We start from the raw sequence: 26,729 nt of genomic DNA on the forward strand, positions 1-26,729 counted from the left end.
CTTCTGTCTGAAACTTAGAAGTATTTATGTAAAAATAAGGTTATATAGAAGAGAAAGTACACCTTGTACTTTATCATTGCTAAAGTTTACAGGACTGTCTCAGAAAATTAGAATATTGTGATAAAGTTCTTTATTTTCTGTAATGCAATTAAAAAAACTAAAACGTCATACATTCTGGATTCATTACAAATCAACTGAAATATTGCAAGCCTTTTATTATTTTAATATTGCTGATTATGGTTTACAATTTAAGATTAAGATTCCCAGAATATTCTATTTTTTTGAGATAGGATATTTGAGTTTTCTTAAGTTAAAAATAACTTTTCTGAGTCTGAAGCGGGATGTCCAAACGTTAAAGATGTGGTGCTGAAAATGCCCCAAAAAAGTTTGTTTTCTATATTATTATGACTTCTTCTCTCCTTATCCTCCAAATTTCTTCCAGTTTCCACGACATGCCTTATATCACTGAGGTATTAGGACACAAAAACTTTAATGCAATTAAAAAAACAAAAATGTCATAAAAATGTCATAAAAATGTCACAAAAATGTCAAAAAAATGTCATAAAAATGTCACAAAAATGTCATAAAAAGTCATAAAATGTCATAAAAATGTCATATAATGTCATAAACATGTCATAAAAAATCATAAAATGTTATAAAAATGTCACAAAAATGTCATAAAAAGTCATAAAATGTCATAAAAATGTCATAAAAAGTTGGATCCATTACAAATCAACTGAAATATTGCAAGCCTTTTATTATTTTAATATTGCTGATTATGGTTCTAAGATTAAGATTCCCAGAATATTCAAATTTTTTGAGATAGGATATTTGAGTTTTCTTAAGCTGTAAACCACGATCAGCAATATTAAAATAATAAAAGGCTTGCAATATTTCAGTTGATTTGTAATGAATCCAGAATGTATGACATTTCTGCATTACAGAAAATAAAGGACTTTATCACAATATTCTAATTTTCTGAGACAGTCCTGTGTGTATCAGTACATAGTAAAAACAAATTGTCTGGTTCTTATCAGGTCTTGAAATTGCAGAAATACAATTTCAGATGATGAAAAACATATTTTACATGATGTTATTATTCCTGAATTACACACTTGATGCAACTTTAGTCATTTTATTTTGGATGATTTTACTAGTTTTCTATTTTCATGTCATTGTGGAAGAATTTTGGTTAACTTGTCTCAGTAGTCTCTTTTTTTTTTTACTTGGTTATTTATAGAATAGAATAGAATAGAAGACTTTATTGATCTCCCAGAGGAGAAATTCAATCGTGCAGCAGCCAAAAACACACAAGCTCAACGGTTTATACAAAAAAAATAGAAATAACCAATAAATAGCTAAATAATTAAAAAAAAAAAGAAAAAAAAGCAATATAAAATTTAGAAAAATTAGCAAAGTACAATAGAAAATCTATCTATATATACAACCACACACACACTCACTTATATATGCCAGTATCAAGGTTTATTTTCTTTCTTGGAAGGCTTTTGTCTGACAGATGGTGTTCATGATTGAATGTTTAACTTAGATTCAGGTCTTGTGTTTGCAAAATAACCCTGAATGATCAGCCCTCCAACATTAGCAGCTGGCATGAGTCGGTGCTGATGAACTTTGTTGGTCGTAGTCTAATCTACTTTTTGCTGCATTTTGGTGAAACATCACTACGTCCGTCTTCTCTGTCAGAGGAAACTGTCAAACGTCTCGTGGTTTGAGATGCAACTTCACAAACCCAAACCGTGCTGTCAAGACTTTTTCTCCCGGAAAGCTTGTCCTGACAACTAGCTGAGTCTTTGTCGTTTCTTTCATGGACTCTAACGGTCTGAGTCGTAGCTCTACAACGTTTCATTTAGGGTGGGACGATACGAGTAACTCAGAGGTGGGTAGTAACGAGTTACATTTACTCCATTACATTTACTTGAGTAAGTTTTGGGAAATGTTGTACTTTTAGGAGTAGTTTTGAATCACTATACTTTTTACTTTTACTTGAGTAGATTTGTGAAGAAGAAACTGTTCCTCTTACTCCGCTACATTAGGCTACGTTGAGCTGTTACTTTTCTTTTATCCCTTTTATCCACGTACGCGTCAATCTCATGACATCACTGGTGATTCTTTGGGAAAAATGTTTGTTTTTGCATGTTTTGTCACATTTACACAGACTCAAACACACACAGAGTTTCTATGAGTTCATGTTTGTTCTAGTTCTGCCTGGTTAAAAAAGAAAAGTACAAAGGCTTGAAATTTTGTGCTACTTGTGCTTAATTTATTTTTTTATTCTGTTATTTTATTTATTTTATTATTTATTAAAGTACTTGAATTTACTTTAAGATTTTTTTAAATTATTTTTTATAAATTCTAATTTATTTTATTATTTTATTGATTTAATTTGAAGATGCTTATTTTGTACTTTTGTCTGTTTGAATGGTTGTGTTAAAAAATAAATCAGACGTTACTCAACAGTTACTCAGTACTTGAGTAGTTTTTTCACCAAGTACTTTTTTACTTTTACTCAAGTAATTATTTGGATGACTACTTTTTACTTCTACTTGAGTCATATTATTCTGAAGTAACAGTACTTTTACTTGAGTACAATTTTTGGCTACTCTACCACTTCTGATCATGATAACGATAATATCACGATACACGATATTCGATATATTGTAAGAAATTTCATCAGAAAAAATACCCATAAAAAGGAAAACGTCTGTAGTTATGCATTTATTCAATGCCAAAACTTCATACAATGTACAAAGAAAGTGCATTTGTATAAACCTCACTGCCTCCTAGTCCTGTAAATGTAAACACTGTACAGCTGGACTAATTAAAGTGCATGAACAATAGTGCGGTGACAATGCGTAAATACATTATGTGTGTTGTAATAAAATATCGATATTTGCCGTCAGTTTATCGATTATTTATTGCGACAGAGAACGCAACAATATATTGCAACATTGATTTTTTTCCCCACCACTAGTTTCATTGCTGAGTTTGATGTTGGAGTGAACTTGAAACATTCCCCTCTAGAAAAATACACAACTTGTTAATCCTCTTTCATAATGAATCCAAATCATTCTTGAAATGGATATCTAACCTTTCTGAGTTTGATGGGAAGCAAAAATGTCTTCATTGATGCCTTTTGTCTTTAAGCAGACTGAGGTTCTCCAGAAAAAACCCTTCCTTGTTCCCAGGGGTCTTTTTGTTTAACCCTTGTACTGTCTTTGGGTCAAAATGACCCAATTCTTCTATCCTTCTTTCCTCCTGCTCTCTCCTTCCTTCTTCCTTCCTCGTTTCCTCCTTTTTTACCCTCCTTTACTCCTTTTTCTACCTCCCTTCCGTCATTCGTTTCTTTATTACCTTATTTGCTTTTCCTTCCTTCTTTCCTTATTTTCTCCATTCCTTCCATCTTTTCTCCCTTCCTTACTCCCTTTCCTACTTCCTTCCTTCTTTCCTTCTTTTCTACTTCCTCCCTTCCTTCCTTCCATCTTTTCTCCCTTCCTTACTCCCTTTCCTGCTTCCTTCCTTCTTTCCTTCTTTTCTCCTTTCTTCCTTACTTCCTTCTTTCCTTCCTTCCATCTTTTCTCCCTTCCTTACTCCCTTTCCTACTTCCTTCCTTCCTTTCTCCCTTCTTTCCATGTTTTCTCCCGTCCTTACTCCCTTTCCTACTTCCTTCCCTTTTTCCTTCTTTTCTCCTTTCTTCCTTCCTCCCTTCCTTTTTTTCTCCCTTCACCCTCCCTTGACCCGCATACAGCACAAAGGTTAATAAATGATGATGGTCATACCTTGTTCTTCGTCTAATCCTGTGTCTACCTGTTTTTTTTATTATTAATACACAAGACACTAAAGCACATAAGCTTTAGTCAGCCCTTTGAAAAGCTGCTATAGATTCCCCTCTAGGCTAAGGTGGCATTGCTGCAGCAGCTTGTATGTTTTATAAATTGAAAATGTTGTATATACAAGCAATAGCTTGTATTATAAATGTATATTTTGTATTTCTTTTGTATACGTTTTATATTGTATTATGTTTCATATGGACCTGTGTCTGCAATAAAGTTGATATATAGGCTATATAATAATCCCCCGCTCACTCACGCGCCTCCCCGTGACGTCAGAGCCGCTCCGCCGTTAAAACCTCCGGAGCGGAGCGCACTTTTCACTCCGCGGTCATCCTGCTGGACTCTGCGCTGGGAGGACTGATTACAACGAGCTTAAAGGGACTAAAAGATAACAGAGTCCCACAAACACAGAGAAAACAGCTAGAAAAAAAAAGTAGAGACAGTGTAAATTGGGATGAAATATGGATAAAAACTCCCCATCACCACCTTAAAGTCAGTGCGGTGTTTGGGAGGAAAAAGAAAAAGAGGAAAAGAAAGAAGCCCTCAGGTAACAGGTGGTATTTCATGTTTGTAATGTAATTTTTAATTTTTTTTTTTTTTTTTTTTTAGCCTTTGGGGACGTTTTTTTTTTAAAAAAAAAACAGCGTTCTTTAGAAATAAAAGGAGGAATGCGCCTTTTTTGACAACATGAAGCGCACAAAGAAATACCGGAGGAGGCTGCTGTTCTTCTAAAAAAACTTTCCAAATCTGAGCTGATGTGACAGCAAAAAGCAAAAGAAAGTCGGTCCAGAGTGAAGTCAGATGAATGGACCACCACAGCATGTTTCCCGGCCCGGCTGCAGGAGTGAACTCCAGCCTGAACCAGAGCGACGCTGCGCCGGAGGACGCGGCGGCCGGAGCCGCCTCCCTGCCCCCCGCGGGGTTCGTGCTGCTGTCCGTGGTGCTGGGCTTCATCATGACCTTCGGCTTCTTCAACAACCTGGTCGTGCTGCTGCTGTTCGTCCGCTTCAAGAAGCTGCGCACCCCGGTGAACATGCTGCTGCTGAACATCAGCGTGAGCGACATGCTGGTGTGTCTGTTCGGAACCACGCTCAGCTTCGCCTCCAGCGTCCGAGGGAGGTGGCTGCTGGGCCGGGGAGGATGCAACTGGTACGGCTTCATCAACTCCTGCTTCGGTGAGTCTTTGTTAAGGGACAATTTATGGTTCTGCGTTACACCGACGCACCGACCTTTCCATCCCTTATGTCATTTCATCAATGAATGTGGTTTTACTGCTATTTCAACATTTAGAGTCATCACCAGAAAAATAACTTATTTGACAATTTTCACCTGTTTCAAGTAAATCTTCACTTGAAATAAGTAGAAAAATCTGCCAGTGGGACAAGATTTATCTTCTCATTAAAAGCAATAAAATCTTGTTCCACTGGCAGATTTTTCTACTTATTTTAAGTGAAAATCTACTTGAAACAGGTGAAAATTGTTGTTTTTTCCAGTGATGAGTCTTGTTTTAAGTGTAATGAGATTTTTTTACTAAAATGATACATTTTAACTACAAATAAGACAAATACTCTTGTTAAGATTTAGAGTTTTTGCAGTGATCCATTTTACTTATCCTGTGAAGGACAGAGGCATATTGATAAGTTCAGTGTTTTTTATTGTTGTGTTTTGATGTATTTGATGTAAGCCCAGAGGATATTTAAAGCTTACAGAAGGCTGCATTTAACTGCTGCTATGTCATTCCTGCAGTATTTCTGCAGGTGTTTTGGTCACTGCTATTATTTGTAATATATTATATTATTTGTAATCAGCACAAATTATCTGTCCCCATATGATAAAATCCACCATCCCCCCTGATTTTTTTTTTACAACTCCAGTACTGATTATAATGATATGATGATATGATATATACAATTATGATGCGCAGAAGGAATTGAAATTGGTTGATCTAGTATCTTGGGTGAATTCAAATCAATTTTAAAAGACGGAGAAATTAGCTCTCTCGGTTCTTGTGACTGCCCCGTTGTGTAAATGTTACTATTGTTTTACTATTGTTTCCCCGGAATGTGTGACTGACTGTCTGTGTTTGTATGTATTGTTGTATTGTTTTAATGCTGCCATTTTGGCCAGGTCACTCTTGAAAAAGAGGTTTTAATCTCAATGAGATTAAAACCTGGTTAAATAAAGGATATATATGGCAGCTGTCACACATTGGCTTCAGGGGAACATGTAAATGTTTGTTTTTTAAATAAATGTATGGAACGAACGAACGAATGAATGAATGAATGAATGAATGAATGAATGAATGAATGAATGAATGAATGAATGAATGAATGAATGAATGAATGAATGAATGAATGAGTTTTATTTTTGTGTCATGTCCGAAGACCCATTCCTTACAGGATTATAAGACACCAGAAACAGAAAATCATCAATATACAATATCACACTCACTTAGCTACACAATGTACACCAGAAAAAACTAAATAAATAAATCAATGGAATATGGAATTACTCTGTGTCTATTTGTATTAATTATTCTATTATTTAATACATATAAAATAACTACAAATGCAAGTCCGAACAACATGATCGATTTCATTAGTATTATCTTTCCCAACACCTGTATTCCCCTCATATGTTGAAATGTGATGTCCCAGCGTCCCTGACGACAGTAGTCGCTTGATCAATCTCGTTTTTTGCGCGCTTTGCATTGTTACTAACTTACAAAAATGAAAAGGAAGCAGGAAACCACGCAATTAAAAAGAAAAACAAAAGAAGTGATGGGTCCAATGTTGCCCCGGCAGCGGAGGGAGTCAGGCTATTAACGAGGCTGTTAGCCACTGATTAATTAATTATGCAAGTTCATCTTAAGGTAAGATATCAAATCATCCTACCCTCTTATAAATCTGTTTAAGGGAAATATTTGACTTTTTTTACTCTTTCTCTTTCTCTCTTCTGCTCTCTCCCTCTCCTTTTTGCATTTGGACTTTAACTGTTTGAAGTTAAACTGGGATGTCGTGATATTGTTGCACTGACATAGTGAATGAGGTGAACAGAATGAGTTGGATATTTTAAACAGGCCTTGAATGTCTTAAAAACAATCAAAAGCTTGTTTTTTCTACATAAATCAGAAATTCAGCCTCTGGGCCATGTCTTCATTTTTACCGCTTCTAACCTTACCGTACCGTACACTTACCGCTGACTCATGTGCAGTTGCCGGGTCCGTACTGTGGGCACTGATCCTTTTATGAGGGTAAAGCTTGAGTTATGGTTCTGCGTCAAAAACGACGGCGCGCCTACGGCGTGTGCTACGCGTCGACACAGACCACACGCCGTCACATGCGCCGTCACTGACGTGCACCTCCCGAAAATTGTAACTACGCGTCGAGGCGACGCAGACGAGAGGGCTGTGATTGGTTCGCTTGGTAGCAACGCATTTCCGGTCTGCGGTTTGAAGCAGTCGTGAACTTTCAGCGCTCTTTTCTTCGTGTATGTGTGATTTTTTTTGTTTTGGTTTTTTGCACAATAGTTGTCCTTAACTCTTTCATTCACTGTGACCGGAAAAAGTCGGATAACCCATTCAGGAAAAGATCACGAATTAGCGCTCTGGGGGGGTACTGCACCACGGAGAAATGGAGTGACGGAGAAGTCCGAAGGGTTCACGACGGCGTGTGCTCTGCGTTGGGTTGACGCAGAACAATAATTCAGGCTTTAGTGTCGATGCAAAACCTAATGTTTACTGTCCCTCGTTGTTCAAACAGCCACCGTTTCTAAACAATGGCAGACGCTCCGGCCAGCGGATTTAGTTGTGGGCGTGGTTTCAGCAGCGGATTAGACCGAGGCGTGGTTTGCATTTTGGTGACGTAACGAAAATGCGCAAATCTGAACGGCTCGTAAAAGTCACATGACACTGGATGGATCATCCGGCTGGGGTGAACAGACACTGCACAATTTGGTTCCTTTAGTCCTTTGGAGACCACTTTATATATGTTAAAGCAATAAAAAACGTGTTTTTCATAATAGGTCCCCTTTACCTGCGTTTGTCAGATACGCTATTTCTGCTCTCTAACTCTTGCTGCCGTGGTGCCAAAAACGGATTGGTATTGCGTAAAGGCGCATTGACTGAATTGATCAACACTTTGTTAAAGTGTAGTGTAGTTCATAGTTAGCAGGATGTGAGTGAGACTGAATTTGAAAAAGTTCAAATTTTCTTGACCACACAGATAAGCTACATAGACTTCTGTGATGAGTATTTGCTGGGCATGTTGGTTGATACTGTAGTTAAATTCTGTGACTCGTAACCTAGCCACACCTTAGCTTTGACTGAATTGACGCCACTGGTCTCCATCGCACGCATCGTCATCAACAACCAACCCATCTCTGCCACAGACTCAGTCACATTCCTCGGCACACACATCAACAATAAACTGAACTGGGACCACCAACACCACTCATCTTCTCAAAACAGCAAACCAGAGACTATTTCACCTCAGACAACTAAGAAAATACAGAATCAGGAAGAATTTAATGGTCCAATTCTACACTGCCATAATCCAAAATATTCAGTGTTTATCAATCACCATATGGTGCGGCAATACAACCAAACATACACTACACAGACTGGACAGGATCATTAAAAGGGCTTAAAAAATCACTAAACATGAACTCCCCACACTGGACTCCCTTTACAAACACCACACCATCACACGGGCAACTAAAATAACTGAGGACCCTCACACCCTGCTAACTATCTGTTTAAGCGCCTCTGCTCCCAGAGGAGGATTATTTATAAGTCACTGGGTAAAAGGAACAAGAGATACAACAACTCTTTCTTTCCCTCGGCCGTACGACTACTTAATGCTTAATTCCTTGTCCTATTTCGGTGGTCTTGTCTGATCAACCTGATTTCACAAAAATCCGTGAAATGCCCACGACCTCTCACCACTATTTTCCGTGGCACCAACACGGAAATGGTATAATTCCGTGTAAGCACCACGGATATTGTACTATGCGAAGTCAATGGGCTCCGTTGTCGTGATATATACACGGATTATTACAGTATTAAAGTTAAAATTAATTTTCACACATTTAACAATTATATATTTAAAATATATTTACACAAATGTGTGTATCATGCCCTTAAACTACTATGTACACTCTTATTTTAGTATTAACAACCTCCATTTCTGTGAAAAAAAATTATATTTGCTAAGAACTACATTTCCCTAGAGTCATGTTATGCAGCTTTATGCTAATCAGCGCCATATTTGTAGTCACATTGGTTTGATTAACCCTAACCCTAAAAACGTTTTAAAAAACATATATCAATTGAATATTTCTATTATGTAGTGCATGTAAAATAGTAACTACATTTTATAGAGATGATGTATGTTAAGGAATTGTAAATATGTTTATTTATTTAAGATAGTCTATTTAACATCATGTAACTGACTGATGTGTTCACAGTGGTTCAATATAAGTTGTAAATGTACCTGGGTACGGTTTATTTTAATATTTACCGTTCAAAAGCACAATATATTTCACGGTTTACTTGCTTTTTTTTGTATGAAACTTTATTTTAAAACGGTTTACTTCCACGTCGATAGCAACAGTAATCTATGACATCACATCCGCGATCGGGGCACTCGTCACGTGACCAGGATCTCCACTCGTCACTCTATGACGTAGAGGGGACGCCCAGGGAATTCCCTATGGTTGACGAAATGGCAGAATGGTTAAAACAATGAATTTAAATCGCCTATCGTCTCCACTTCCTGGTTCAAAAGCAATTAAAAATGATATTTTGTGGCTGGACGACGCTCTGGTTAAGGTCTGGTTAGGTTAATGCACCACTTATGATTGGTTAGAAGTAGGAAAGGCTTGTGGTTTTTGCTAAAAATAATAATTTCACATCACTTACGCCACCTCCGTCGTCATGGCGACAACAAACAACATGGTTAAATACTCGAATTTACGTTAAATACTAGAAAACACGGTTATATACTTGCCGTCAAAATACTGTTAAAAATCATCAAAACACTGTTAAAACAGCGTTAAAAACATGCTTTTACAAACTGACAGTAACAAACAGTAACTTGCACGTCGAAAACTCATAACTTAGCCACTATAATAAAGAATAATAATAATAATGTAATAATCCGTGTATATATCACGACAACGGAGCCCATTGACTTTGCATGGTACAATATCCGTGGTGCTCACACGGAATTATACCATTTCCGTGTTGGTGCCACGGAAAATAGTGGTGAGAGGTCGTGGGCATTTCACGGATTTTTGTGAGATCAATTTGGTCTTATATGTGCTGTTGTGTGCCTTGTCCAGTTTTGTCTGCAATTGTTATTACTCTGTCTTTTTTCTCTGGAAACATTCTGTGTTTTGTACTGCTGTGGTGTATTGTTGCAGCTACCACCTGCACCGTGACCAATGTGGCCGTGTGGCAATAAAAGGAAGTTGAGTTGAAGTTGAGTTACAGGGGAAGCTTAAAAACCAATGCAGCAAATCTCTTTATCTTGCAAAACCTAATAAGTTGCTCTGTACAGCGGTGACTGTGGGGCTTAAAGGGATCAGAGACATTTATATTGCTTTTTTACTAGAGATCTAATGCAGTTTAAGAGAGTGCCTCTTAAATTAAATTTTCTGATCACAAGAGTTTTAAGTGCTTGTCAGAAATGAATTGTTTTTGGCAGTTTTTCTGTAGTTGAAGAAGGGGCGCCTCCAAAACTGTTTCATAGGGGGGGCCAGATGGGGCCACTACTTTCTAACTTGTCTGCATATATTAATGGTTAATACCATGTTGGTAAAAACCTAAGGCATATATATGCATTTTTAATATATAAATATATATCATATATGTTTAATATATTTTTTTTATTAATATATATAAATTTAAGATTTAAGAGAGTGCCTCTTAAAGGGGACCTATTATGAAAAACACGTTTTTTCTTGTTTTAACATATATAAAGTGGTCTCCCCTCACCCTGCCAGCACAGGGGAGACAAAATACCATGAATTTCTGCAAGCTCTCTGACCCCCGGCGGACAGAGTCCCCCAGTGTCACGTGGTTTTTTTTGAGCCGATTAGAATCTGCTCCCGTCGTGACGTCACGACGGGAGCAGATTTCCATAGGTTCAGCCTCCGCTGCTGAAACCACGCCCACAACCAGCTCTCTCCACAGGCTGGAGCGGTGCTTCCTTCGCCGCGGCGCCGCGGATCCGGGTTAAATCATCCAGGTTCCCGGGTGGTTTGGGAGCTGGGTCCTTGGGGGTCCGTCCCAGGCTGGACCAGCTTCACCCTCCGAGATTTTCAGCCAAATCTGTCGGTTTGATCCCCGGTAACGGGCGATGCGCCGCGGATGCGCCCGTCGCGCAGCATCCGCCGGGCAGATCCGGCTGAAATTGCGCTGGTCGGTCCCCGGGAGTCCCTGCTACCAGTCCAGGCCGGTTCCTGCGGTCCCGGCCGGTTTTCAGCGAAATCTGTCGGTTTGATCCCCGGTAACGGGCAATGCGCCCCGGAGCCACGCCGGGCGCCCGGCGTGGCTCCGGGTCCAGCGTTCAGCATCCGCCGGGCAGATCCGGCTGAAATAGTGCATAAATGTTATTTATATACAACTCATATTTTATTTTTTTAACAATAAAGTTGCCATTTGTGAAAATTCAGTGTTGTGATAATTTACAGGCTCGGGCTGCTCTGGCGGAGCGAGGGTTTATGCTCCTCCCCTGCTGCACGTCATTCAGGGAGCCAATCAGCACAGAGCCTCATTATCATACCCCCCCTTCCCTTAGAATGGAGCGCAGAAAAAGAGGTTAGAAGTGGTAAAACTAGTGACAGGGCCCACAGGCTGGATTTCTGATTTATGTAGAAAAAACAAGCTTTAGATTGTTTTTAAGACATTCAAGGCCTGTTTAAAATATACATTAAATGCCATAATAGGTCTCTTTTAAATTCAATTTTTCTGATCACAAGAGTTTTAAGTGCTTGTCAGAAATGAATAGTTTTTGTCAATTTCTCTGTAGTTTGAAAATGTCAGAACGGTACTTGCACAGGGGCGCCTCCAAAAATGTTTCATAGGGGGGCCAGATGGGGCCACTTCAATTCTTGGGGTGGAACCAAAACTAAAAGCCATCGTTACAGGATTTTATTATACTGTTGTAGTATACAGGCTCAAATACTTTTTAAATTCTTTTTTTTACTTTCTAACTCATCTGCATATATATTAATGGTTAATACCATGTTGGTAAAAACCTAAGGCATATATATATATATATATATATATATATATATATATATATATATATATATATATATATATATATATATATATATATATATGCATTTTTAATATATAAATATATATTTTAATATATCATATATTTATTGTATTAATAAATAAAAATAATAATAAAAAAATACACACATTATTTTTTGTGTATATATATTTATTTATTTTTTTTAATTATTATTAGGCTCAGAAATACTTAAAAAAAACGCCTACTGATATGCATTTTGCCCAAATGATTTGGGATGAAATGCATAAGTGACTGGCAAGTGTTTTTTATTTATTTATTTTTTTATTGAGGCAAGTGGGGTGGCCAGCAAATTTGTAGGGGGGGCCGTGGGCCCCCCTGGCCACCCCCTGGTGGCGCCACTGTACTTGCATTGATACCGATCAGTTGTGCCTGAACTCTCAAATGCTCCTTTATTTATTTTTTTTATTTAGGAATCGTGCTCAAAGAGCAGCACGATTCAAAGTGCACCCTATATGACAATATAAGCATCCTAATCACGACCAGGCTTTGGAATTATTATTTGCTGATAGTAAACAACACATCTGTATGTGTGGCATTCAGTTTGCAGCTTTATAACTTGTGTATACGGTCACTGCATGGCAGTGTTCTGGTGTAAATATGTCTTTAAGATGCTCTACTGATCTTTTACCGTTTGTCACAGCAAGCCTTATTTTATGCATCTCTCCAGGAGCTGGTGTGTCAAAGAAACAAATTAGATAAACTAATCTTTGACCTCTGGAAATATACGATAACATTGTTTGTTTGCAGATATGAATCCTTGTTTTCTATCCAGTAGAGCAGCATGGGCCATGAAGCATTTACCATCTGTCTCTTTGTCCCTCTATCTGTCTGACTGTGTCTGCAACAGCCGGCCCAATCTTCTTTAAACTGTTTGGAGAATAAATGCTTTTATGCGGGGATGAGGTGGAGGCTGCTCCTGTTGAGGTAATAGTTGCTGCTGCCAGGTGTAGAGCCACATCACCTGCAGGGATTTACAGGCTACGACATTCGGGGCCTCAGTCTCAGCAGCTGGATGGGTGACAGACCTCAACAGACATTAGTTTTTATACATTATCGTCAAAGTAATTAGTTCGGATGCCCCGATACTGATACTGGTATCGGTATCGGGGCCGATACTGCTCTCATATACTCGTACTCGTACTCATATACTCGCAACAATTCTCCGATACCACGCACCGATACTTCATTGTTTTTGTAGTTACTGGTTAGCGCCACTAGGGGGAGATGTGTCACTAATATCAGTTTTTTCCACTGCCAATCACGTGAATATGGTGTATATACTTCTACTGATAACTTCTGCAACCTACGTTTCCTGAAGGCAACATGACTGAGGAACGTCCCTCACCTTCTCTCTTATGCTGTCACTCATGATGCCACGCCCCCTACGCTAGATCAGGGCCAAAAGACCAAAACTGAAAAAAAATTCTGATACTGAAAAAAAAAAGAACTGAAACTGAAAAAAAGAATTTTCAGGTTGAAATTTTATTTTCAAATTAGCAAAACTTTTGGCCTTGATTTAGCTCCATAGTCCTAGAGCAGTGATTCTCAACCGGGGGTCCGCTGACCCCTAGTGGTCCGTGGTGTAATTGCAAGCGGTCCATGAAATATATAAAATATATATATATATATATATATAAAATATATATATATCTATCTTTAAATAGATCTTCTGACATTTATAGAAATAGATAATTATTTTACATTTATTTACCTAAACCACAGAGGGTCACATGACCTTCTTTTACTCTTTACAAATGTAACCACTTCCTAGGAATGGGCGATATTTTACCGTTCACGATAAACCGTCCAAAAAATTCCCCACGATAAGAATTTTTCATCTCGCGGTAAAAACGATAAATTCCTGTTGATGACGTTTTTGTGTAAAGCTGATTTATGGTTCTGTGTTAAATCCACGCACAACGTACGTGAAGGAAGGAAGGAAGGAAGGAAGGAAGGAAGGAAGGAAGGAAGGGAGAAAGAAAACAAGGAAAGAAGGAAGGAAGGGAGAAAAGAGGAAGGGAAGAAGGAAGGAAGGAAGGAAGGAAACAAGGAAAGAAGGAAGGAAGGGAGAAAAGAGGAAGGGAAGAAGGAAGGAAGGAAGGAAGGAAGGAAGGAAGGAAGGAAGGAAGGAAGGAAGGAAGGAAGGAAGGAAGGAAGGAAGGAAGGAAGGAAGGAAGAAATGAGTCTGAAAGAAAGAAAGAAAGAAAGAAAGAAAGAAAGAAAGAAAGAAAGAAAGAAAGAAAGAAAGAAAGAAAGAAAGAAAGAAAGAAAGAAAGAAAGAAAGAAAGAAAGAAAGAAAGAAAGAAGGATCAATTCAATTTAATTGGTGTAGTTTAGTATTTAGTATCTTTTAGAGCAGTGATTTGGCTCCAAAGACTGAATGTGGTGATAGATTTATAGTTAAAAAGATGGAGTTGAATTGGTCTTTTTTTTATCGTCATTTTTATCGTTATCGGGATAAATGCCAGAAATGATCGTGATACATTTTTTAGTCCATACGCCCATCCCTACCACTTCTGCAGTACATGCAAACAACAACACAAAAGTAGTATTCATCTCCGCTCCTTCAGCACCGACCTCGTTATTCCACTCTGTTTTTCTATTTTCCTCTTCTTTTCCTGGCGTATATTTAGTCTTTCATTTATTTACAGCCAAACAGGAAAAGTGGCGCACTTTGGTGCGCTAGTTTACGTCAGTGGATCCTACCGGGTCCGTCGCTGTAAACAAAAACACGAAAAGGCCCTCGGAGGTTGGCCCCGTTACGACTCCCGCCTCCTTCGTTTTACGACAAATCGCTGCTAACGGAAACCCACCTGATGACAGTTAAAGAAGACCTATTATGGCATTTAATGTATATTTTAAAAAGGCCTTGAATGTCTTAAAAACAATCTAAAGCTTGTTTTTTCTACATAAATCAGAAATTCAGCCTGTGGGCCATGTCTTTATTTTTACCGCTTCTAAAGCCTTTTTCTGTGCTTCATTCTGAGGTGAGGGGGGGCTATGATAATGATGCTCTGTGCTGATTGGCTGCTTGAATGACGTGTAGCAGGGGAGGAGACAAAGCGTCGCTCCGGGGAGAAGAGCAGTGGCTGCGTAGCAAATCGTGTCCACGGTTCTGCGTTAAATCGACGCGTACCCTACGCCGTAGGCTCTGTGTTGGTGTAACGCGGAACCATAAATCAGCCTTTAGTTACCTGAAGAGGGAACGGGTCACCTCGTCTTCACACTAACAGTTCTTTACTCTGATTCCTCATCATTTCATTTCTTATGTTACAAGACAAATGAATCATGTTAACTGTAAAGAAATCACAACACTGAATGTTCACAAATGACAACTTTATTGTTAAAAAAAAAAAAAAAACATTTATGCACTATTGCTGGCTCAAGGAAGGACCGTGCGTCTTCTGAAGGTGTCGTTGAAGCTTCAGGTGCTTGGAAGATCTGAAACCATAAACAGAAAAAATTACTAATAGAGCTCTGGTGTTACACCGGAGCTAAGCTAAATACGTAGCGCATGCAAAGATCATACTTGTAGACAAATATAAATAACATAAAAAAATAACGTCACTTACCGCTGACTCGTGTGCAGTTGCCGGGTCCGTGCTGATCCTTTTATGAGGGTCAATGTCAATGCAAAACCTAATTTTTACTGTCCCTCGTTGTTCAAACAGTCACCGCTTCTAAACAATGGCGGACGCTCCGGCCGGCGGAGTTAGTTGTGGGTGTGGTTTCAGCAGTGGAGGAGACCGAGGCGTGGTTTGCATTTTGGTGACGTAACGAAAATGCGCAAATCTGAACGGCTCGTAGATCCACATCACACTGGACGGCTCATCCAGGCGGCTGTACAGACACTGCAGAATCTGGTTCTTTCCTCCTTCTCTGAGTTGTCAGGCTGAGGGGAGACCACTTTATATATGTTAAAGCAAGAGAAAACCTGGTTTTCATAATAGGTCCCCTTTAAGTTTTACTAAAATCATGAAACTCGTAAACTCTTAAATTTGTTGTTGGTTGTTTTAATTGTAGTGGAGGTTTATGTTTAGCATTTGGTTGTGAGGAACAGAAATAGTTTGCTCGGTGCCTCAGAGCAAGTTATATCCTGGGAATACACAAGATGTTTTCTAAATGTTCCCATCAAAAAGACATAATTCATTTAAAAGATAAGAAATCCCTGAACTTGTCCCAGTTGTTAGCTAGCTGCTGCCCCCTGCCTGCATGGGCCGGTAGGCTGATTAAAAATGGTGATTTTTTTTTTCAACAATATATTTATTGGCTTTTTTCATTAAATATACAGAACAGACATCCATAAAAACCCTCCCTCCCATCCCCAATAACACAACATTCTCAGTCAAAATGTTAAATAAAGAATACAGCTATGTACATATAAACATGCACACAAGCCTGCATGCATACATGCATACACATATGCACATATACTCATATATACATATGCATGGGGAAATTAAATTGAAGAAATAAATAATAAAGGAAGAAATAAATGAGTAAATACAAATTAAAAAAATAAAAAATAAAAGTAAATAAATTTAAAAAAATTAAAAGTAAAAATAAAATATATTTAAATTAAATAAATCATAATTATCAGTCATCATTCTGTTTATCTCTTACAACCAAGTTATTATTTGCAGCTGAGTTACCTTAACTGGAGTACACTTTCACAAGTAAAACCAGACTGAACATAAAAGTACAGTTACAATTATCCACTCACAAGCATCTTACATCCTCACGTCACTCATAAATTGTAAGAAAGGCGTCCACATCTCATAAAAACTCTTGACTTTACCCCTTACTATGTAAGTATGTTTTTCAAATGCCAAACCTCTAGACATTGTGAAGGTTTGACATTCCCCCTAGCTTTCAGTTTCTTTTTTTCCCGCCTGTGTCCCATCTGCCCTGATTGTCTGCACCTGTGTCTCGTCGTGTCTCGTTATCCCCTGGGTTTATCTGGTCTTGTCATTCCCTTGTTCCCTGTCGGACCGTACTGTTTGCTCCTCATGTTTCCTGCCACGTTCTTCCTCCTCCAAGTTTTTTTGATTCCTGTAGTTTGTTTGATCCTGCTCTGCAGCGCTTTAGTTTGGTTTTTTGTTAATAAATCCTTTTTTCATTGAACTTCTGCCTCCTGCTCTCCTGCGTTTGGGTCCACACCTTACCCCCAGACGTGACAGACATCTCCTTAATCCATTGATTAGAATTAGGTCCCACAATATCCTTCCATTTCAATGCAATTACGCGTTTTGCCTGTAACAAGCAGAAATTAATAAGTCTCTTTTCTTTCGTACCTGCTGGAAAACCTTCAGGGTATATATATAGTAAACATATTTTGGCTTCAACAGGAATAACGCTTTCTGTTAGTTTAGAAACCAGTTCGAGAACCTCCTTCCAGAACACTTGGAGCTTACGACAGCTCCACATGCAATGAAACAACGTTCCTATTTCTTCATTACATTTAGTGCAATTGTCAGGAATACTGGGATTGAAATGGTGTAATTTAACGGGTGTGATAAAGGTCCTGAGCAGCCATTTATAATGTAACAGTTTGCAATTAGGGCCCGATTTACTAAGATCCTAGATAAAGAGTACTAAATTGCGTGTGCACTGAAAAGGTTTGCGCGTGCTGTTGTTGTGTGTTTTGTGGTTGATCAACTAAGATTGCGTGCGCAATTGATAACAGGTGCAAACCGCAGTATTTAAATGAGGTGTTGCGTGTCTTTTGCGAGCGCAAAATGAAATTTGACGAGTTGGAGTTATAGAGATATTAGTGGAAGAGGCAAATTGTTGTGCCGTATTCAGCACCCCTGCCGTGAAAAGCACCCCATCGTATATTCAATGATAAGTAGACCAAGAAAAACAACAACACACTGACACTTCAATATATTTATATATACACACTCACACAAACATATACTTAGGAGTTTATATTATATATATTGACAAATATTATGGAAGACAACACAGTAAGCAGGCTATTAATTAATGACATCAATAACCATTTACCCGATTTTTGTTATCTGTGACTGTGATTGTGGGAAAGTATGACTATTGTGGAATCCATGAGCGCATTTAAACATGAATCATTAACACAAAACTGGACGCTAAACAGAACGTGACACGGAATGAGAATATCATTTTTGTCAGACGAGGGGGTGCTTTTCACGGCAGGGGTGCTGAATACGGCACAACACCGGGGTATGACTGCAGAACAAGTATAGGCGCACAATGAGAAACACTTTTTTCTCCATGAAAACACGTGATTTATTTATTATCACAAATAAAAAAATGAATGTGCCTCCTGTGGCAACCTTTTGCTGAATAATACTCGATTTAACATTCAAATACAATATTTCTCCTTTTGCATGTGGAGAATCCTCACCACAAGTTGAGCCATCCCCACCCCAGTCCTCAAATCAGGCACCAACAAGCATCCCTGCGTAATGCTGGGCAGATTAGCACCTTCCTTTCGAACGTATTAAATACAGACGCAATCACAATCCACACAAAAACTTTCAGGCTTGGTAAATCTCATTGCGTGTGGTAAATGAACATATTTGCATTTTCCCCTCCCAGTATTTAGGATTTCTGGCGGGTACGCCCCATATTGATTATTCATCAGGACAAAAGTACTAAATGAATAGCGTGTGCTATTTTGCTCATTTGAGAGACGCAGTCCTCTTTGCACGCTGTTAGTAGATCAGCTTGCACATTGGTTTGCGGGTGATGTCAAGTTTGCACACGTTTTTACGCACGCAAACCTTTAGTAAATCAGGCCCTTAGTATTTATGGTTTGGGTTTGGGCAAGAAGACATGTCTTCCCACAGTCCTCTACAGAGATGTTTACCTGAAGATCATTCTTCCAAGCAGATAGATGTGCATGAGAGTTTTCTTTGGAACCTGACAGTAATATTTTGTAGAACATGGACAACTGGCGTCTATCATGTAATTGTTTTACTGTGAGCTGCTCAATGTTGGACAGTGAGGGTACCAAAGTGGTTTTAATAAAAATGGTGATTTAATGCAATCTGTTGGTTTACTGAGCTAAACCAGTTTTTATGAGTCTGCATTCTATCAAAATGAAATAGCGAAGTGGGCTTTAATGAGCTGGATTATAATTGGATTGAAATTGACATATATTGGACTTGAATTTAAGTTTATCTTTAAAGTTCTCGGCGAATGTTATGATTTTTCTCTAATAAACCAAATTGAAATGAACGGAGTGTCATTCCCAGACTTGTTTTTCAGAATATACATTTGGCCAAGGTGACTATGATTTATTAAAAATATAAAAGATAACGACCTTCCCTTCACTCTAAGAAAAAAGGGGGATAAATAGTAGCTTGTTTTGATGTGTCGATGAAGATTTAATCTTCACACAAACATCTGCTGGAAGCGTTTTTAGGCTCAAAATGTGCATCTGTGCATCATTTTTCTGGGGGATTTTCTCTGTTTCCTGTTAAAGCCGCCCCTGAAACAAGGTTTTGGGAGAAGGAATGTGTACGGATAATCTGAATCATGTCACTTATTCAAGCATTTTTTTTTGCTTTGTTTCTTTTCAGCATCAAACTCTGAATCGATCCTCTCTCTCACAACACAAAACTAAGCACAATATTTCAACTCTACCTTCATTTTTTCCTCCCACATCCATGTTGGTTTTCTTTTTTATTCACATCTCTGTGGGAATTTAGATGCAACAGAGTGTTCATTTATTGACAAAAGGCTTATGCGTTTCGTGCTGTGATGAAGTGTGATGTGAGATCGGCAGGTGTTTTGACTATTTTCTCTCTGGGTCTCCGGCTCCACGGTGCCGAGGACTCTCCGTCTCTGTCACTATTGTACCGGGCGTCGGTACTTTTGTGCTCGTACCTGTAATACTGTCAAGCCACGTGAGAGGATTCAGGACACACGGTGACAGGATTCATCAAAGTTTAGAAGAGCAACTTTTATCACAGATTGTCAGTCAGAAAATGTTGAGAAAAAAGTCGAAATTTCGATAAAAAAGTCGAAATGTCAAGATTAATGTTGAAGTACAATCTTGAGAAAAAAGTCGAAATGTCGAGAAAATATTCAAAATTTTGTGAAAAAAGTCAAAATGTCGAGATTAAAAAGGAAAGGAAAAAGGAAGAAAAAAAGAGAAAAAAAAGAAAAAAAGAAGAAAAAAAAGGATAAAAAAGGTCAAACATTTTTGAAAGAGCTCCAGGAGCCACTAGGGCGGCCCAAACACCAACAGTAACTTTAATAACCTTCCTTATATGTTACACCTTCTGTCTGAAACTTGGAAGTATTTATGTAAAAATAAGGTTATATAGAAGAGAAAGTACACCTTGTACTTTATCATTGCTAACGTTTATGTATCAGTAGTAAAAAACATTGTCTGGTTCTTATCAGGTCTTGAAATTGCAGAAATACAATTTCAGATGATGAAAAACATATTTTACATGATGTTATTATTCCTGAATTACACGCTTGATGCAACTTTAATCATTTTATTTTGGATGATTTTACCAGTTTTCCATTTTCATGTCCTTGTGGAAGAATTTTGGCCAACTTGTCTCACTAGTCTCTTTTTTTGTCGAGAAAAAAGTGCAGAAATTTCGAGAAAATAACCCAAAATTTCGTGAAAAAAGTAAAAATGTCGAGTTTAAAAAGGAAAGGAAGAAGGAAGAAAAAAAGGAAAAAAAGAAGAAAAAAGAAAAAAAGAGGGAAAAAAGGAAAAAAGAGAAAAAAGAAAAAAAAAGAAAACGGTTATTTACCATCCATTAGAAAATTAGCTTTTACGAACTCCAGTATTCATATAAAATGTCCCTTACCTAGTGGAAAAAAGTAGTTTTCTTTTTTTAATAGATCCAAAAAGACTTGTCAAACGGTTTTTCAAAGGAACCAAAGCTTCTGCTGCACTGTTGGCTTGCTAACTGTAAGCTAAGCTAAACCTGATCCCACAGGAAGTGAATATAATCAAACAATTAGCGGTAAAAACGGAGTCCCCCTGGAGACACAAGCATTACAGTATGATATCTTGGGAAAAAAAACCTAAAAGCTTCTAAAATCTGCTAAGAAACGGTTAATAAAATTTATGTTGCGCCTCATGTCTATGATTAGCAGTGGTTTAAAACAGTGTAGCAAATTTACTGAGGGGCTAAAATATTCCTTTTGATATCATAATAATAATGTAAGGTGTTCATTTGTAAGATGTAGAGGAGTTAACATGTTAATTTTGCAGGTGGATGTCAAAACAAGGACAGCGGTTGACCTTTTAATTTCAGGTTTCATGCCACGCTAGCTAGTTAGCAACTTTTATCACAGATTATCACTCAAGACACTTTCATTGAGGCGCTGCACTGTTATGTGAAGAATGAAGACAACACATGCTGCATGTATCTATATTAGTTATAACTGGGGGAAGATTTTTTTTTTCATTATGCACTTCGAGAAAAAAGTGGAAATGTCGAGAAAAAAGTCGTAATCTCGAGAAAAGTCGAAATGTCAAGATTAATGTTGAAATACAATCTTGAGAAAAAAGTCAAAATGTCGAGAAAGTCAAAATTTTCGGAGAAAAAAGTCGAAATGTCGAGATTAAAAAGGAAAGGAAAAAGGAAGAATAAGGTTATATAGAAGAGAAAGTACACCTTGTACTTTATCATTGCTAAAGTTTATGTATCAGTATAGTAAAAAAAATTGTCTGGTTCTTATCAGGTCTTGAAATTGCAGAAATACAATTTCAGCTGATGAAAAACATATTTTACATTATGTTATTATTCCTGAATTACACACTTTGGATGATTTTAGCAGTTTTCCATTTTCATGTCATTGTGGAAGAATTTTGGCCAACTTGTCTCTATCTATCTATCTATCTATCTATCTATCTATCTATCTATCTATCTATCTATCTATCTATCTATCTATCTATCTATCTATCTATCTATCTATCTATCTATCTATCTATCTATCTATCTATCTATCTATCTATCTATCTATCTAAAAGTATTGTATAAGCCTTAGAATGAAGACAACACATGCTGCATGTTTCTATATTAGTTATAACTGGGGGAAGATCTTTTTTTCATTATGCACTTGTGCGCGTCGAAATGTCGAGAAAAAAGTCGAAATTCCAAGAAAAAAAGTCGAAATGTCAAGATTAATGTTGAATTACAATCTTGAGAAAAAAGTCGAAATGTCGAGAAAAAGTCGAAATGTTGAGAAAAAAGTCGAAATTTCGAGAAAAAAGTCAAAATGTGGAGATTAAAAAGGAAAGGAAAAAGGAAGAAAAAAATAGAAAAAAAGGAAAAAAAGAAGAAAAAAGAAAAAAAAGAAGAAAAAAAGGAAAAAAAAGGTCAAACATCTTTGAAAAAGTGAAAGTGAAAAAAAGTGAAATTGCAGAAATACAATATGTTGATGAAAAACATATTTTACATGATGTTATTATTCCTGAATAATATAAAAGTTGCATCTCACTTGATGCAACTTTCATTTTATTTTGGATGATTTTAGCAGTTTTCCATTTTCATGTCATTGTGGAAGAATTTTGGCCAACTTGTCCTACTAGTCTGTCTGTCTGTCTGTCTGTCTGTCTGTCTGTCTGTCTGTCTGTCTGTCTGTCTGTCTGTCTGTCTGTCTGTCTGTCTATCTATCTATCTATCTATCTATCTATCTATCTATCTATCTATCTATCTATCTATCTATCTATCTATCTATCTATCTATCTATCTATCTATCTATCTATCTATCTATCTATCTATCTATCTATCTATCTATCTATCTATCTATCTATCTATAACCACCACACCCATCCTGTTGTATTTCTTTAACATGATATCATAGAGAAACTGTTTCGATTGCCAGAGAACAAAGAATCAAAAGTTACAACATCCTAATTGATCGTCGGCGGGGCCTCGGAGCCTCGGGCTCCTTCCCAACGAGGAAGAGATTTAAAGCGGACGGGTTCGTGCAACGGCAGAGGTCTGGCGTTGGAAAGACACACAAAGTCTCTGCCGTCACCTCTTCCATCTGTTTACCTTTCCTTTCCTAAATGCCAGGAGCCAGCGTGAGGCGGAGTGACTCACGCTCGTCACCCTCCATTCCTCCGTTCACCTTCTCCTCCCTCTCTCGTGTTCGTGCATCAGTCTCCATCAGCGCCGGCCCACTCCTCTCTGCACATCTGTATTGGATGTGAAAGCTGCTTCGGTCGCATGTTTGGCTGCTGACGTTACATTTGAGCATCTCCCTGTGGAAACTGTGCCTTGTACAGGACATCCTGTTCCTGGGACAAACACACTAGTTTTTAATTGAAAAAATAACTATGTTTTTTAGCATTAAACAGCGTAACGCTACGCCGGTAATTCTTCCTTTAAGGCAAAACGATATAGACCAGATCTCTATCTTATACAGGAGAGATCCCTTTTGACATTTTTAGACGTTTTTCACTTTTTTTCCTGCACTGATTTAATGTTGTAGGTAACAGTTCTACCTGAGACCACATGGGGGCAGTAAAGAGCTGCTGGATACGCCCCCATGTGGTCAGATGTGCTATTGTCACGTATAAACCAGTTCCCTTTTCCCTTTCCCACCAAACCAGTTCCAGGGCTGGTTCTGGTTTTGCTTCCGGGCCAGTGCTGAGTTTGGAACCGGGCTTTCTGTTTCCACTGATAAAGAACTGAAACCGGTTCCAAGGTAGCACAAACTCCTTTGGAGCTTTTCCACTAGCACCTACTCAGCTCTACTCGGCCAAGTTTTTTTCCACTACAATTCAGCACCTGGAGCAGAAGTAGTAGGTTGGAGCGAAGCTGCTGTGACGTATTTGATTGTGTATCTAAACAATTACACCGTGTCCTAATAACTAATGCGATGTGAGCGAGCGTCAGCGACAAAAACAATTCCATTGCTTTATTTTCTATTGGACTGTCCTAACTGGCCGTGAGCGGCGCAGCGCGACGCAACACGACGCAGCGCGCCGTTTTGAGCTGAACATTTGTCGGACGCCCTGCTTCTATTTTCTTCCTGTCGCTCGGGTTGAAAGCCGGTTGAAAGCGCTGTTGGTCTCATTGGTGTCATCTGGTGTCATTTTGCCAAGGTTTGACATTCCCCCCAGCCTTTCAGTTTCTGTTTTCCCCGCCTGTGTCCCATCTGCCCTGATTGTGTCTGCACCTGTGTCTCGTTGTGTCTCGTTATCCCCTGTGTATATCTGGTCTTGTCATTCCCTTGTTCCCTGTCGGTCCCTACTGTGCTTCCCTCCATGTGCTCCATGACTTCTAGTTTTTTGATCCCTGTTCCTGTTAGTTTTTTTGATCCTGCCAAGCAGCGTTTTGATTTTGGTTTTTTGCCTCTTGCTTCTTGTGGAATAAATCCTTGTTTTTGTTGCAAACTCCTGCCATCGACGGCGTAGCTTACGGCGTAGGGTCTGCGTTGGTGTAACGCGGAACCATAAATTAGCCTTTTAAAAAGCGAGTTTCAGCTGTCAATCAAAATAACGTGGGGGCCCTAACGCTTTCAGTGTGGACAGAGAGCGTCCGATGCCACGCAGTGCAACGCGACAGTCGGACGCTCTCGTGCAGTTAGGACAGGTTGTAAGACCCCTAATGGAGCCAAACCGAGTGGAGGCGAGCTGAGTAGGTACTAGTGGAAAAGCTCCATTAGAGATGTGTCCAAGGAGGAGCTACGAGGACCAAGTCCGTATCAGAGCAAATACGTTGTTGTTGCTTCAACTTTCACGCAAACGCAGCGACGTAACTGACTTTTACAGCGATGACTTGGCTCCTCTTAGCACCTGAGATATGGAAAAACAAACCGGTTCTCAGCTGGATTGCAATTTGAACGAGTTGTGAACCAGAACCAGCCCTGGAACCGGTTTGGTGGATAGAGTGGCTTTACAGAAAACATATGAAGTATACACTTAAGTATCTATTAAACTATGTCTTGTCTTTGACTCATGAAGCCGTATTGCTGTTTAATTGTTCAAAAGATACTTAAATTGCGTATTTCTGGTTAACTGAGATAAACCTTTCGTTTCACGCAGACAAAACAAAGCAAAACTTCACAGAAAGGCTCATTGTGGCAGATCTTAACAGGTAAGAAGCAGTAGGGCCAAAAAACAGTCAGAAATCCCAAAACATTCTGCAAAATGAGATTATAAAAGAGTTTAACAGTCATTTTCTTTGAATTTGGAGACTTTAGCCTGAAAATTACTTTTCTTTTGGCAAAACGACTGAAAAAACATGGAAAAAACGATCAGCTGCAAAAGCAAAAGTCGAAAACCAGATTTTTCACTTTCAAAGAAAAATAGGAAGTCATAAATTGAAATGGGGGAAATATTTTTCTTTGGGAAAGTTGAAGAAGAGACTCATGTGAAATCGTTGGCATCGAATGCTTTCACATGTCGAAATCTTGTCAGGAGATTAAGGACATTAACTCTGCCTCATTATTATGAAACCTCTCCGTTTTTAAGTCCGTGTCTGATCTTGTAAAACCATTTCCTGAACGCTACGCTTTCCCACAGCCCGCTACAAGCGAGCAAACCTCTTTTTTTCTTCGCCAGGCGCAGAGCTCTTGGAGAGAACTCAGAGGAGCGCTCGCTAAATTATTTCTACAGAGCTCATCTTTTATTGGTTGTCGGTTGTTTGAGCACGACATCGAAAGACAAAGAGAAGGATCTCTCATGAAAACGGCTCGCCATTATGTTCTGGATTTATCAGACGGGAATGTTTGGGGTCTGATCAGAGACAAGCATCTAAACACAAACACGTCAATCACAATTCTGCTCATAATCAAGCCCCGTCTTTTTCTGAGCGCTTGAAAGTGAACGTTACACATGAGAAATAAAGCGTAGACGTGTTCAGACGACTCTGATTTTCTGTTTTTCATTCGACTGGCAGAAAGATGGATGGTGTTATTGTCAACAAAATTGGAAAGGCATGTTTTGCATGGGCGGGTCGGTCTCCTCGGGCCGGGAAGGAGTTTTTTCTGCCTCGAGTGGGAGAGTTTAACGTTCCGGGCTTGTGGTCGTCGAGTCGGGGTGGACGCGTTAGGGCAGCACTGCAGCCGTGCCGATGTGGAACCGGTCAGTCGACGGACGGACGGACGGAGGGGCCTCCATCGGTGTTTCTCAATCATCACTCCACCCAACCCAGTCTCACATAAAAACTGCCTACGTTGGTCCAAAGTGCAAAAACATAGAGGGGTTACAATAATAGCCCTTGAATTGTATAATTGTTAAATTTTTTTTAGACTATTAGTTTTGCGTCCAAGTCACGTGACTTTCAAGATTCTGGCCGTGACACCAAAAAATGGTGGACATTTCTAATTTTTTAGTGAAAAAAATCAATATTTTGAGTTAGTTTCTGCATAAAAATGCGTTTTGATTACATTTCTAGCGAGAAATATATATTTTACTTTCATAATGTTCACTCAGTGAATGTACATAATCACTCGCTTGCTCGTTGTTGCAAAGTTTTTTCAGATCTCGCAAGAATAATGTGAAACTGCAACATTTTCAACCTGATCGATAAGGTTGGGGAAGTTGTTATAAACACGGAGAAACGCAAGACCAGGAGGA

The 26,729-nt window shown here is 38.6% G+C and overlaps 1 protein-coding gene across 1 annotated transcript in view; it reads left to right on the plus strand.

Moving 5' to 3' along the window:
* The first annotated feature begins 4,217 nt into the window (after nucleotides 1-4,217).
* LOC133446219 (parapinopsin-like) overlaps nucleotides 4,218-26,729 on the plus strand; it is a 98,001-nt gene continuing 75,489 nt past the window's right edge. Inside the window, exon 1 of the mRNA XM_061724172.1 lies at nucleotides 4,218-5,026. Within this exon, the coding sequence (XP_061580156.1) occupies nucleotides 4,657-5,026 (370 nt within the window). The 5' untranslated portion in view covers nucleotides 4,218-4,656. The remainder of the gene's footprint in view (nucleotides 5,027-26,729) is intronic.

This window comes from Cololabis saira, chromosome 6 (genome assembly GCF_033807715.1).
Source record: "Cololabis saira isolate AMF1-May2022 chromosome 6, fColSai1.1, whole genome shotgun sequence".
In the NCBI taxonomy this organism is placed as follows: Eukaryota; Metazoa; Chordata; class Actinopteri; order Beloniformes; family Belonidae; genus Cololabis; species Cololabis saira.